This window comes from Lynx canadensis, chromosome F1 (assembly GCF_007474595.2).
Source record: "Lynx canadensis isolate LIC74 chromosome F1, mLynCan4.pri.v2, whole genome shotgun sequence".
NCBI classification, from domain to species: domain Eukaryota; kingdom Metazoa; phylum Chordata; class Mammalia; order Carnivora; family Felidae; genus Lynx; species Lynx canadensis.
This window is the reverse complement of record NC_044319.2, coordinates 39,693,871-39,707,823: the sequence shown is the minus strand read 5'-3', so window position 1 is coordinate 39,707,823 and position 13,953 is coordinate 39,693,871. Positions and strand designations below refer to the sequence as shown.

The 13,953-nt window shown below is 52.0% G+C and overlaps 1 protein-coding gene across 1 annotated transcript in view; it reads right to left on the bottom strand.

The window, feature by feature from the left end:
* Window positions 1–8,856, bottom strand: part of IGFN1 (immunoglobulin like and fibronectin type III domain containing 1) — a 33,055-nt gene extending 24,199 nt beyond the window's left edge. The window contains exons 1-8 of the mRNA XM_030303025.1: window positions 8,774–8,856; window positions 6,452–6,501; window positions 5,851–5,973; window positions 4,398–4,537; window positions 3,351–3,450; window positions 1,899–1,943; window positions 1,589–1,634; window positions 837–1,011 (exon numbers count right to left, since the gene is read on the bottom strand). Coding sequence (XP_030158885.1) covers window positions 837–1,011; window positions 1,589–1,634; window positions 1,899–1,943; window positions 3,351–3,450; window positions 4,398–4,537; window positions 5,851–5,973; window positions 6,452–6,458 — 636 coding nt within the window. The 5' untranslated portion in view covers window positions 6,459–6,501; window positions 8,774–8,856. The remainder of the gene's footprint in view (window positions 1–836; window positions 1,012–1,588; window positions 1,635–1,898; window positions 1,944–3,350; window positions 3,451–4,397; window positions 4,538–5,850; window positions 5,974–6,451; window positions 6,502–8,773) is intronic.
* Window positions 8,857–13,953: the final 5,097 nt, after the last annotated feature.

The following is a 13,953-nucleotide window of genomic DNA, read 5'->3' as shown; positions in this document are numbered from 1 at the left end:
GAGCTCTCTAATCAGGGCACTCCAAACCCGCAGACCCCAGCCCCCCAGTGCCCCACTGGAGCATGCATTTGCCCATTTTACAGGTGGGAAGAAATTTTCCAAGGTGAGACATCAGGTCAGCAAGGAAAGCGAGAAAGGACCCCAGGTGTCCAAGTGCTCTGAGAACCTGGGAGGGCTTTTCTGTTCATCAGTTATTCCGTCCAATAAAAATTTAGTTGAGCTCCCACTGTGTGCAAAGCCCTGTGATAAGGTCAGTGAGAAAGCTTGGAGGACAGAAACTGAGTCCCAGGATGTTTGATGAACCACCTTCAAAAATGATAAAATACTATTTTCAGGATGATGGAAACTAGTTGTTTTGCATTTCCAGAAGACAAAATCGGACTGATGCTATAGTTAGGTTAGACCCAGGGCAGAAGTTCCTGCAGTTTATAGGACACTGTGGAATTCCCTCCACTGGAAGCTTTTAGAAATAAGACAGGTGTCCAAGGTCCGGGGAGGCCGACAGCTGACCGGAAGCCCTTGCAGCACCGGGCTGGGTGCCTTAAGAACCTTCCCTCGTTCATCCTCTCACTAAGCCTAAGAGGCAGGTATGTCTAGAACACCCATTTTACAAATAAGGAAACCAAGACACGGAGGCCCTAACTTTCCCAAAGCCCCAGATTTTAGTAAGTATCAGAGCCAGATTTTAAAGCCAAGTCGTGGACTTTGAGGCCTGGGTCCTTGGCCCGACACCGGGGTTGGGCGGGGACGGTGCGGACGAGGGCGGGTCCTCCACCAAGCCCAGCTCCAGGAGGGGGCGCCCGCGAGGCACCGGGCTGCGGCCCAGGAGAGGGTACCTGGGCCATCTTGTCCTCGTGTTCCTTGCGCATCTCCCGCAGCTTGCGCAGCATGCCCCGGTAGTCCACGATGCCGTACTTCAGGCAGATCCGCTCGTAGTCCTTGCGGTCGGCCGTCATCAGCAGCTGCCACACCTGCTCCAGGTTCGGCTTTTTCTTGGTGGGAGGCGGGGCCCTGGGGAGCAGGGTGGGCGGGTCAGAGGCCAAAGGAGCCCTGGGGGAGCCCCAGGAGCTGGTCTCCCGGGCCTGCCCCCCCCCCCCCCAGGGGCCCGTGGGGAGCTGCCCTCTCTGCCCTGGAAGAAAGGGACAGGGAAGCTGGGCTCTGGGACTGACCACTGTCAGGACACGATGGACCCAGAGATGGGTGCGTCCGCCTTCTCCCCACAGTGCAAACTTGCTCACAGGAGAAACACCACTCCTAACAACTTTTTTTGTGTATTTCTGAGAAAGATGCGCAGGGCGGGGGGAAGGGGGAGAGTGCAGATTATTCTGTTACTTTAACACTTTTTTTAAAATATCATTGTTCTAGCGGAGCATCTCATTTTACAAAGGAGTAAATCAGGACCCAGACAGGAGAGATGATTAAGGACATAGAGCTTAAAGGCGGCGGAGCTCCCAGGTCAGTCCTCCACCTCCTCCCATTGGCCACCTGCAGTCTAGCTTCCTAGCCGGTGGAGTGGAGAGCTGAGCCTGGCTTGCCCATGGAAGTAGCAGGGAGCCTTCACCCCTGCCCCTGGAAAGCCCAGACCCACCTCTTTTTCAGGAGATTTCGGTAGTCCATCAACTCCTTCCTGAGGTCTAGAAAAGGAGCAGGAATGAGGCCCCAAGCCCAGGATGGGATGCCCAGGGGCTAACACGGGGCTACTCCGTAGCAATGGGGGTAGGGTGGGGTGGGCAGTCTGAGGACCTGTGGTCCATGGCTGACAGCCAAGCTTTTGAACAGGCTCTCCTGGGCACTGGTTATGCTCCATAAGGTAAGGGTTTGGCCAGGTAGGGAGCACCAGACAAGGAGTAGCCCATTCCCCCAATCCCAAGGAGATTTCTGGCCACCCTTCCACCTACCCTCCTGGGGTTCCTTGTGCCTCTTCCGATTCTTCCGAAAGCCAACTGGACCATCAGGAGGAGAGGAGGGAGTTAATGTGGACAGATGGGGAGAGAAACAAGACACATTGGTGGTCTTCCTGAGAGCCAGCTGAGTGCCAGGGCCCTGCCCTCTCCACTGACCTCCAAGTCACAGCAAGGGCTCAGCAAGAGGGCTCAATAGGGCGGATGGTCTGTCTGTCATAAGCTTTGGTACCCCAGGGCCTTAGCATGATGGAGGTGGAACTCACCTGATTATCATCGCATGCAGGGGAGGCCCACTGACATGGCTGCAGGGACAGGGAGGTGGCAGAAGTGAGTGAGGTGACCGTGGGTGACGGCACACTGAACTGTCTCTGGAGGGGCTCTTCCGGCACCTGGGAGCTGCCGTTTCGGGGTACAGGCCAATGTTGCCAAAGAAGTCAGACACTGCCGTTTGGCTGACCCTGCAGCCATTCCCAATCCTCGTCCTCATCACCTATCCACTCCCACTAGTAGGAAGGAGGCCGGAAAAGCTAAATACTGGCTTCCCTTGCAACTAGGAGTGGCCGTGTGAGTGACACGGTTCTGGCCAATGAGATATAAACAGAAGTCTCCAAAGACTTTCTGAGAATGCTTTGGCTTTCTTGATAAGAGGGCCAGATGTACCCGGTGCATCTGTCTGTGGATTCAGTGTGGGTCTGCAGCAGTTGTCTTATGACTCTCAGGAGATAAACCAGCCTCTTCGGGTAGCAGAGAAGAAGAGTAGCAGACAGGGTAGCAGACACGAAGAGTCCGGCTGTCCCGTGGCAGCCCTGAGCTGTGGTTTGATCCCTGGACTCTGACCTGAGGACTTCTTATCATGTGACATGCTCAAGTGTCTATTTCTTGGGCTATTCGTAGTAGGGTTTTCTGTTACTTGTATACAGTATAGCCAATTGAAAGACTATATCTGCTTTCTCAAGAGACATGTACCTTCCCGTTATTACCCGTGGACAAGTAACTTAAAATTTGGAAACACTGTGCAAGCCAAAGCAAACAAACCGACCCCACATATCTGACTGTCACCTCTGACATAAGCCTGTACAAAGGATCCTTTGTACAGTGGAGAACTGAGGCCCAGAGAAGAAAATGAAGCCCATTGAAGGAGTGAGCAGAAGGTTCAGGACCAGACACCAACCTCAGCTCCTGCCCTCATTCCAAGGGTTTAAGAGAATATTACCCAGAGCCTCTGCCATGGGGCATCTGCTGAGTGTCCGCCTTTTAAACCAGATGCAGAGTTAGCGCGGAAGTGGATAAAGCCAAGGGCTCTGGCACCAGATGGGGCAGCAGCCTTGGTGTCCCTCTCTCCTTTTACCCCACCAGCTGCACAGCCTCTGAGGTCTCTGAGGGGAAAAGCAGGGCCAACATCCAAGCACTGACGAGACAGGAAGAGGGGGAGGGGGACAGGCCCACCTTCGATGACCATGAGCCTGGTGGAGCATGTGGCTTCTCCGTACATGTTCACTGCTGTGCACCGGTACACGTCTGTGTCCTCACCCGTCAGCTTGTTGATCTGCAGAGAGGCCAAGGCCAGGGGAACAGGGCTAGCACCTCCCTTTCCTCCACTTACTGGACATGGCTATAAGTGTATAAAGATGAACAAGACACAGCCCTTTCCTTGCGGAGCCCCCAGCCTTCATCAAGAAAGTCAGACCCCAAAACAAAGAGCTGGATCATGACAGAGAGCAGATGTACCAACTCTCTGCCATCAGAGGCAACGTGGCATAGCAGAAAAAGCTCGCGTGGTTTTTTTTGTTTTTTTTTTTTTTTGTTGTTTTTTTTGATCGGATGGATCTGGGACTGAATATCATCTCTGTCATATATTATGGGCTACGGCACCTTGGGTATATTACTTCACCTCTTTGAACCTTTGTTTCTTAGAAGGTGAGGATAACATCTCAAAAAGTAGTGAATGGTCAGGATTGAGTTATATAATCTATGTCAAATGTGTAGCCCAAGGCCCAGCACATAGTAGGTGTTCCATGACTGGTAGCTGTAATTATTACTCATATTGGCCGGCACGGACAGAGCGCTCCCTGGAGGCCAGGACTGAGTAGACACTTTACATCAACCTTTTGTATTCATAACAACACCATAAAGTAAGTACCATTATCACCCCCATGTTACAGGTGAGGAAACAGGTACAGAAACAGAGAAGTAAGTAACTTTCCAAGGCCAAGGTGGTGGGCCTGGGATTGGAAGCCAGGCTGTCACACTCCAGAGCTGGAATTCTTAAGCTCCAGCCTCCGCCACCTGCCAGGTTAGCAGCAGAGGTACCCGCAAGGCAGCCAGATCTACATCTGGCTCAGGCGACCTGGAGCCACAGGGTGGAGCTGATTGGACTCATCCCCAACTGGGACCATCTCCTACTCCTCTGGGGATTGGAGGCCACCAGGGAGACCTTCGAGGGGACAGGAAGAAATGAGTAGACCTGGGTCAGGGGGAGAACTCAGATCTTACCTGTAGCACGTGCTCCTTGCTGCCAGGGGCAGAGGAGATCTCGTACTTGCTGGAGTTACTGAGGTTACCTTTGGTGCACTGCCAATGCACTTTGGGTCTGGGCTCCCCACAGACCACGGCCCGAAAGATGGCATTTTTCCCTGGGGCAGGAAAAGTGGTCAAAAGATTGGCAGGTTAGGGGAGGGGTGACAGTGTACTTTATTGAGATTTTCATTTATGTTACTTTCACTGCTTTAGGCATTTCAACTGCCCAATCCAAAAAGGGTGTCAGGCCTTGGTGCCCTTGACTCCAAGGCTCTTATGATGCCAGGCGGAGAGCAGGAATTTCCAGACAATGCCTGCTTGGCTTATGTATCACAGAGTGTGGCTAGACTGTCCATGTGGAAGGGGAAGCAAGCAGGCTTGGGGCAGAAGGGGGTATTTCTTTGCAAGTGGGTAAGGAAAGGAGTCTGAAGGATTCTCCCAAGACCGGGAAGGGGATGAGTCTTTTGTAGGTTCCATGTCCACTCTCGAGGTGGGATGGTCCCGAGACACAGGGTTCCAGCCTCAGAAAAGCGCCCGAGTTCCATGTTTGGCCTGGAAGGCTGGGCGCTGCGTACCCTCAAGGAATCCCTTGGGCTCCTGCCAGGAACATCTCAGTAGAGATCAGTGAGGAGTGAAGAAGACCCAAGGGCCCTCCCCAGTGATGAAAGACAATTTCTCATGACTTTGTTGAGTGGTGACTTAAAGTCAGATTTAGAAAAATAAAGTGCCATTCTTTTTCTTATACCGGAATGTTGTAAACTCAAGGTATTGCAGGAAGCTGTGTTGGGAGAAGAACACCAATTCTCATCCCTTCCCCCTAAAGCCTTTGCTGCCATCACTTTCCTGGGCACTTTTCTCACACGGCTCAAATTAACTTATTTTATTTTATTTTATTTTATTTTATTTTATTTTATTTAGAGAGAGAGTGCAAGCGGGAGATGGACAGGAGAGAGGGAGAGAGAGAATCCCAAGCAGGCTCTGTGCTTGGCTCAGAGCCCAACATGGGGCTTGATTTCACCACCATATCACAACCTGAGCTGAAGTCAAGAGCCGGGCGCTAACCAACTGAACCACCCAGGAGCCCCTTAACTCCTTTTTATAGTGTCTACAGTAGCTGCTCGGAGGCAGGGAAAGGGGAGGGCGCTAAGAAACACCACCACCGTTCCCGCTCCACGGTTAGCATCCCCCAATCTTATTCCCAAATATTTCTTGTTTCAGCATACCATAGTATGTCTTCACTCCCTTTCTTCGTTCGGCTCCTCAGGTCCCTTGCCCTTCGGGGGACCCAGGCAGGCAGGCACCGCACAAGTATAAGGAAACACGGCGTGGCCTGGTGCTGGACTTGGGGGCTGGGAGGCAGGCTGGGAAGGACAGCGCCCAAGCCCCCTCCACTGCACACACCCTCAGCAGCTCCCCTCCCAGGTCTCACCTTCCTGCAGCGCCATGGGGACGGGCTTCTGCTGGAAGTCTGGGGTGCTGAAGCCTTCGGGGATATCCTCCACCAGCTGCCGAATGCTCACCCCATGAAGGCGGGATTTCTTGAGGGGCTTCCCTGGGAAAGGTGGGGGAAAGGGAGATGAGCCCTTCCTACTCTTCCTCGTGGGTGGCCCTTCGACACAGTGGAGCACCGACCCAGGCACCCAAGGACCATGAACCCCTCCTCACTATCCTACCAGGGGCAGGACTATCTCCCAGAGCTCCTGCCTGTGAGCAGGGCGTTTGAATTTTCTAGTGGAATCTGACAGTCCTCCAGCAGTGTGAATGGAGCCCCTGGGAAGTGGGCAGGGAGCACCCAGGGAAGACCCTGGGAGCGTCATGGGGGTAAAGCTGGAGAAGGGAGAATGCGAAGGGGTTCCCCATGGGGGGCTTTATTCAGGAAAACAAGTTAAAACCCAAAGCCGAGATTAAAAATAGCCAAGAGACAGGTGAAGTCCCAAAGACCTCTGAGCCCTATCCTTCCCTCCTCTCCACCCAGTGAGAAGCCCAGATGAGGGGCAGGGCAGGGGAGGGGAGGTCAGCTTTTCTCTCACCTGCCATAGTTTGGGTGCCTCTTTGGTTACCGAGGGTGGCAGCTGATCTCCTGAGAACAGAAGACAGAATTGTTTATGAGAGGTGCAGGCTGGTCTTACCCCATCTCTCCCACACCATCGGGGCATCAGTCGCTCTCTGGCATGGGAGCTGGGTAGAGTTGTTGTCCCTGAGAGCTTCTCTAACCCCACCTAATGACACCGATTTGTGTCCTACAGTTCCCTGCCCAGAGACAGGGAGGGGGCAGGTTGGTGCTTGGTTGTACCTTTCCCAGGTAATCGAGACCACAGGGCTGAGCCTGTAACTGGTGAGCTTGTAACAGCCTGAGCTGGTGGCTTGGCCTTTGAGTGCGTCCCCAGGCCTGATGGCCACTCAGAGGGTGAGACATAACCTCCCCAAAGCTCAGGGAAAACAAATTCCTGGCGTTTGGGATTCCTTTAGCTATTTAGTGGACCCCCCCCCGCTCTTGATTTTGGAATGTCAGTTTTCCAGGGATATTCTCTGGGACTCCTGGCTCCTCCCCTAACTCTGAGATTTTCTAGCAAGACCCGGCAGCCTTCTGCCTCCCACCCTCAACCAATCTGGAATCCTACTGATGACCAGATCTGCAGGGGGGAATCCCTTAGTTGTCTGTTCTTCAGCTCTTTTTGACCCAGGCTGACAGGATCCTCATAAATCCATCTGGCCCCCTCTGAAGCCAGTGAGTTATAGTATCAGGTGACCAAAATGTTCTCCAGCCTTTCGCAACCACCATTACCACTATCTCCCCCTGATTTCTTCACAATTGCCCCCTTCCATTATGGCTGATGGGGAGTGCCACCCAGGAGAGAGAGGGGACTTGGCCCTGGGCTGGGATGAGAGCCATGAATTGAAGGGCAGTGGTGGGGGGATGTCTTGAAAGAATTCTCCAGCAGTCCCACCCCCTGTGCGCTTGGCCCGTGGCCGAGGGGTTCCATTTTGAAGATGCCGTTCCCTTCCCCAAGAGCCTTGTGTTCAGGATAGAATCACACATGACAGAGCAAATTCTTCCCTCCAACTGACACTTCCATTTCACAACTGTCCACTTCTGGCCTCAAGGTGTCCCCTCTACAGGCCAGCGGCTGCCCCCCAGCGCGCTGGAATGCCACGGCGCGCCAACTGCGTTCTGGAGCGGTCACAGGGCCACAGCCGCTGCGCAGCAGGGAGTCATGAGGGAGGGCGAGGGATGATGGAGAGCAGCCGCCAATGGAGGAGGACGCAGCTGATCATGAGTGGCGGGAGCTGCAGGGGCCTGTGTCCCACCCGTTCCCCAGTCCCATGCCCTGGCACCTGTCTACGACCCCCACCCTGGAGTAGTCAGCGTTCAACAGGGACACCTTCGTTGTCATCTTCATTTTCATCACCCCCCACCCCCATCATCCTCACCACCAGCTCTCAGTCCCTTACTCCGCTGTTTGTCACACATGAAGTGTAATGCTAACCGCTGCTCTCCCTCTGGCCTCCTGCCTTCAGGTCCCAGCTGAGAAGGGAGAGAGAAGCAGAACCCCTACAGGAACTTAAGGGTCCGAGATTCGGCCACCTTGCCCTCTGCACCCCCATTCTCTCCAGGAAGCCAGATTTGGGACAAGGTTAGTGATAAACGGGCAAGAGATCTGCTTGGTTGGAGACTAGAGGGATATGGTCTCAATCAGAGGGGAGGGGGAAGGAAATGAATTCTCTTCTCATGAATTCTCTTTGCCCTTTTGAGAAGAAATCCCAATTTTTCTCAGCACCAGAGAGCAGCCATGTCATGCCCAGCCCATCATGACTCTCAGCCCCGGAGCCCAGGGCAGTGTCTCCTGGTCTGTCCCGGAACAATAGCCCTCAACACTGCTCGCCCCTGCCCCTACCTGCCGTCATCTTGCGTCTCTAGGTAGCTGCTGCCTCTACCTTCCAAACTGGTAGAATTGAGGCAGGAAGAGTCAAATGGGGTTTGTCTCAACTGCTTTGACCATGTTATTAATCAAGATGTAACAAGCCCCAGACCTGAAGTCCTTATTCTAGACAGCTAGTCAGATTTTTAACCTGATCATCATTTCACACTCTAAGCCAAACAGTGCCTGGAAAAATCAGAGCCAGGACAAAACTGCTCAGACAGGACTCACTGAGATTCTCTCTTCCAAATATCCTGGAGTCCTCTAGAAGGGATTGTACAGGCACCCCAGGGTGGAATCAGCCAGCCAGCAAAGTGCCCCAGGCTGATCCCATGCCCACTGCTTGCCCCTTCCTGAGTAGAAAAGTTAGCATTCCAGCATCCCCATCTCTGCCCTGCTCTGCCATGGGTGGGCATCCAGGTACCCACTTACCTGGGTGCACTGCCGACCTCCAGCCTCCTGTCTGCTCCCTCCTCCCTGTTTCCAGCTGCTGCACCCTGCTAAAGGCTCTGAATGGACTGCTGGTGGACAGACAGTGCCGGGAGCAGATGTAGGTCACTGCGGACGCCCCAGGCTCCCTCTGCCCCTCCCACTCACCCCGCCTCCCTCCTCCGGCTCCAGCTCAGGCTTGGCAGGGCAGCCCCCCTCCCCCAGGGTTAATGCCCTAGGCTCTGAGGAGGTCAGAGATGGAAGGGTCCTGTGACATCAGTTCATCCACCTCCTCGGTTTGCAGACCTGTAAGCTCTTAACCAGATTGGCTTGGTTAAGTTTGTTCCATTTGCCTCATTCAGATAACCCCTTTTAGCAGGGGTGGGGTGCCTCATCCAAAGCCCTAATTTTTCAGCTAAGCCGATCCCTTGAGACCCTTGCCACCATAAGTCACACTAATACATAAAGCCACTGCCCTCTTGGGAATTACAACCCAAAGTGGCACCAAATAGACAACAGACTTTAGGAACTAGACAAAAGGGCATGATCCCAAAGGCTGCACCGTGGAGGTGCACTTCAGTGACAGTGTGGGGCGGGGGGAGACCCTGGGAGTCCTACAGCCAGGAGGCTTGCTGGGAGAAGGTAAGTTTTCTTGGGATAGAAGGTATGACCCAGCCAGCTGGGCTGGGGGCTGAAGGTGGCAGGCAGATGGTTGGGTTTTTGAGGATGTGTGGACAGAAAATGGGAATTGGGGCTAGGATGGCTGGTAACATTTTCTTTAAAAAATTTTTTTTAACGTTTATTTATTTTTGAGGGAGAGAGAGAGAGAGCATGAGCAGGAGAGGGGCAGAGAGAGAGGGAGACACACAACCCGAAGCAGGCTCCAGGCTCCAAGCTGTCAGCACAGAGCCCAGCGCAGGGCTGGAACTCACAAGCTGTGAGATCATGACCTGAGCCGAAGTCGGACGCTCAACCGACTGAGCCACCCAGGTGCCCCTAACGTATTTTCTTAAGGAGAGTGGAGGGGAAGCGAGGCCCAGAAGGAGATAAGATGAGAAGCCCACCTGGTCTGCTTTGGAAGAGCCACCTGCTGTCTCCTTGAGGACAGAGAACTGGTTTGCTGCCACCAATAAGCAATGATTGATCAAGAATTCAAGTGAGGTAGAAGGGAAATGGGGCTAATGTGTCCTTCGAGGGGAGGGCATTGGATATTTACATGTACTCATTAACACACTGCCAAGTCTATAGGAGCTACCTCTGCATATGTTCTTAGAAGGGAGATGTTTCACTTCTTCCACTCCAGTGTGTGTGCGTGTGTGTGTGTGTGTGTGTGTGTGGACACGCGCACATGCAGATGTATTTGTCGCTCTCTGTGTTCCTAACGCTAGGTGTCAGAGGCTGGTGTTTCATTTATTCAAGAAGTATGTGTTGAACACCTGCCCTATGTCAGGTCCCAGGTCTGGCCCTGTGTGAGGCATTGGGAATACAAAAGTAAGCAAATGACAGGGCCTTTCCCTCGTGGGGCTTACAGTCTAACGGGGCAGACACATGATAAATAGCCAATTACGAACTGCAGCGTGTGCTCTGAAGGAACTGATAGAGGGCCGGGGGAGCTGGAGCTCAGAGACCTGGGGCAAGAGCCACATGAGCTGAGCTTGGACAGGTGGGCTTGAGGAACCATTGAAGAATTGATCTCTGTCCTAAGGGCTATTGAGGCTTATTTAAGCTGGAAGGGTGACAGGACCCAGTTTGCATTTATTATTTTATTTTTTTTATTTTTTAATGTTTATTCTTGAGAGAGAGAGAGAGAGAGAGAGAGAACAAATGGGGGAGGGGCAGAAGAGAGGGAGACACAGAATCCGAAGCTGGCTCCAGACTCTGAGCTGTGAGCACAGAGCCCAATGTGGGGCTCGAACCCACAAACCACAAGATCATGACTGGAGCCGGAGTTGGATGCTTAACCAACTGAGCCACCCAGGCGCCCTTCCAGTTTGCATTTTTAGAAACTCACTCTGGTACAGAGCGGAAAAGGAACTGAGGAGGGTAGAAGTGAGAGGGAGAAGTCCAGGTCCCAGGAGGGTGGTCCAATAAACCCAAGATGTTCTTTCTGAAAGTGGAGCCCTGGGCTCCAGGGGACCTTCTGCACTGCAATGCTTCATTGTCCCAGGAGGGGAAGAAGGAGGCCCAATACAGAGCCCTTCAGCATTGTAGGTGCCTCCATTGGCCCCCAAGTAGCTGGTAGGCTCTTCCCTGAGGCCTGGGAATGGCCCAAATACTACCATAGGCATGCCTCTCTGCTCTGCACTGTCCCATACTTGGATCCTTCTCATTGCAGTAAGATGGAAATTTCAGGACTCCATGGAACTAAAATGGGTCAAATAGTTTTCACCCATCCCTCAACTTCTGTTTTTATCCTTTATCCTTTATCAAATGGAATGCCCAGTAATATTTAGCTATGCTATGTCTAGTATGTTCAGCCATCTGCCTGAAGGTGAGAATCTTCAATGGTATGAAAGCTCCTGGGCCAGAAGCTCGTGTTGTTCCTTGTGACTGGCAGTAGATAACAAAGGGGGGGTGAAATGGGGGTGCTCAGCCCCTTTAAGGGATTTCCTGGCTGTCTACCACCCAGGCCAATGATAGGGTGTTCTGACAATTCCCCAATGAATATTCCCAGTGCCCAGATTTTATCCAGTGGTGAAATTTTCACACCGCCTCTCTCCATAACATAACCTCATTACACCTCCTGATAGATTTTTTTTTTCCTTTGGGAGATAAAGGAATAATTTTGGCCTTCATTATTAGGGGAATGTCCATGTCAGAAGAGCTCTAGGCAGGATTTGTGTGTATCCATTCTTTCACAGTGTCTTATGGGAAGGGCTCAGTGACTTTGGGTAGTGAAATGATCATAATTTATTATTGTTCCCCTGTCCCCACAACAGGGAAGGGCATTATTATATGGCAGGTGCCAAAAGGCTCAGGCCCCCACAAGCCTCCCTCTGGGGACCATTTTAATCCTCATGGCATGGGTTGGGTGGGATGATCTCTGAGATCCTGGCCAACCTGAATCTTCTAGAGTCCTGTGATTTGCTGAGTGGGTTCCATGGGCAAGGCCTTGTGGATTTGGAAAGCAGGGCTATTTCATGTGACTCAGGAGAGAATTTGAATTCATTTGCAGGCTGCTACTGCCTCTATGTCTTAGTGTGAAAAATGGCTCTGCTCTAGCTGGGCAAAGCCCTGAAGACATTTTCCATGGGACCGGGTCCTCTTGTTCCCATTGAGGTCCAGGTAGATGGGATGGGAGGGCATCGTTCTAATCAAAGACATGTATGTACCTGTGCACATATGTGCGTGCATGCACACACACACACAAATGTCACCAACAGAACTGGACTTTCCAGAAAGATAGAAGGCTGCATGCTGTCCTGTGGGGATGGCTTCAGGGATTTGGGCCCATTTCTGGGCTTAGGGCTAGGGAACAGGACTCTATTCCCACCAGTCCTTACCCAGGAAGACAGGGGGTGGGGGCAGACAGCACCCTTCCCGGTGCTTCAGCAGCCTCCCTGGGACACTATCAGGGCTGTCCTTCCGTCGGCCATTCTCAAACCATCCACACCCCCCTCCACAGCTGCCCACCTGGCAGTATGCCTTCCCGTCTCCAGCCCAGCCCACGGGTCAGCCTTAGTTCATGTCTTTCTCACCCACCTGCAAGTAATGAATGTAGCCTTTTGTAAATGAAGATCTTGGAGACCCCAAGGGCAATTTCATGCTTGCAAAGCCAGCTTTCATCATCAGAAAGATGTGGGTCAGGAGCTCATCCTTTCATCTGAAAGGGTCTAGCCCTGTAGGTCCTGCTGACCTGAGGGCCACAGAAAGGGATCTTTGGACCCCCCCCCCCCACCCAGGGAGCAGAGGGCGAGAGGATTCCTTGCTCCAGTTTCTAGAAGGGGTTAGGCCACAATGGGCATCAGTCCACTGGGTCAGTACAGAAACTTCCAGAAGATTAGAGCTGGACAGAACCTTTGTTAGCATTAACAATATCAACACAATGACAATAATAATACTTAACTCTTACAGAGTTCTTGCTACATGTCAAATATTCTTCTAAGTCTTGAGATACATTAACTATTAAATCTGACTCTCAACAACCGGTAATCTGTGGATCTAATCTGACTCCTTCCTTTCTAGAGATAGGCTCTGTTCAAGCCTCAGCGCCCTCTCTGCAAAGGAAAGAGGCAGAGTAGATCCACGGATCACTAGTCGTTAATGGAGACGAGAGTGACCTGTCAAAAGGCCGTGGGCTGGGGCGAAGCACCAATTGGTAAGTCACCCCAGAAAGCCGCTCCCTTGAGGTGTCAGTCAGATGGTAAGGAAGTGAGGAAGTAACTCTCGCTCAAGGATGCGAGCCCGCTCTGCTCTCTAAGGTTGCGTTTTCGTATGGCTGGCTATCTCATGAGATCCCTGTTTGTTCTCATCTAATCACAGTAAAGTTCAGCACTTCCTGGGTCCAGAGATGCTGCGTGACATCGTTACATGAGCTGTTCTGTTTAGCCGTGTAACAACCTTATGAAGTAGACACTTACTATGGTCCACTTTACAGAGAAAAAAGCTGAAGCTAAGAATGGTTAAATACCCATCTCCTGCTTACACAACTAGTAAAAGACTGAGTAGGAACGCTGGGGCACCTGGGTGGTTCAGTTGGTTAAGCGTTCGATTCTCGGTTTGGGTTCGGGTCATGATCGCCTGGTTCGTGGGTTCAAGCCCTGTGTCAGGCTCCACGCTGTCTTCGTGGGGTCTTCTTGGGATTCTCTCTCTCTCCTTCTCTACCCCTCTCCCTCTCTATCTCTCTTTGTCAAAAAAAAAAAAAAAAAAAAAAAAAGACTGAGTAGGAATGTCAAGCAGGCACTCTAACTCCATTACACTTGCCTCCTGGCCCGGCTCTTCAGAACTTTAAGAATTAGATATAATCCAACATTTTGCAGCCTTCATGGCTGGATTCTTTTGACCATAAGCCTTATCCTCAAAAGATCTACCAGGGCCTATCAGAAGTTGAGAAGGGTCCAGCCACTTGCAATTTTTAAGCCTTCTGGCATTTTTTAAGGAAAAAATAATAAAAACAGGGTTAAAATATGAGTAGTGTACTTTAAATACTTGCATTTAGCCACTTTACACTTTTAACACCTAGA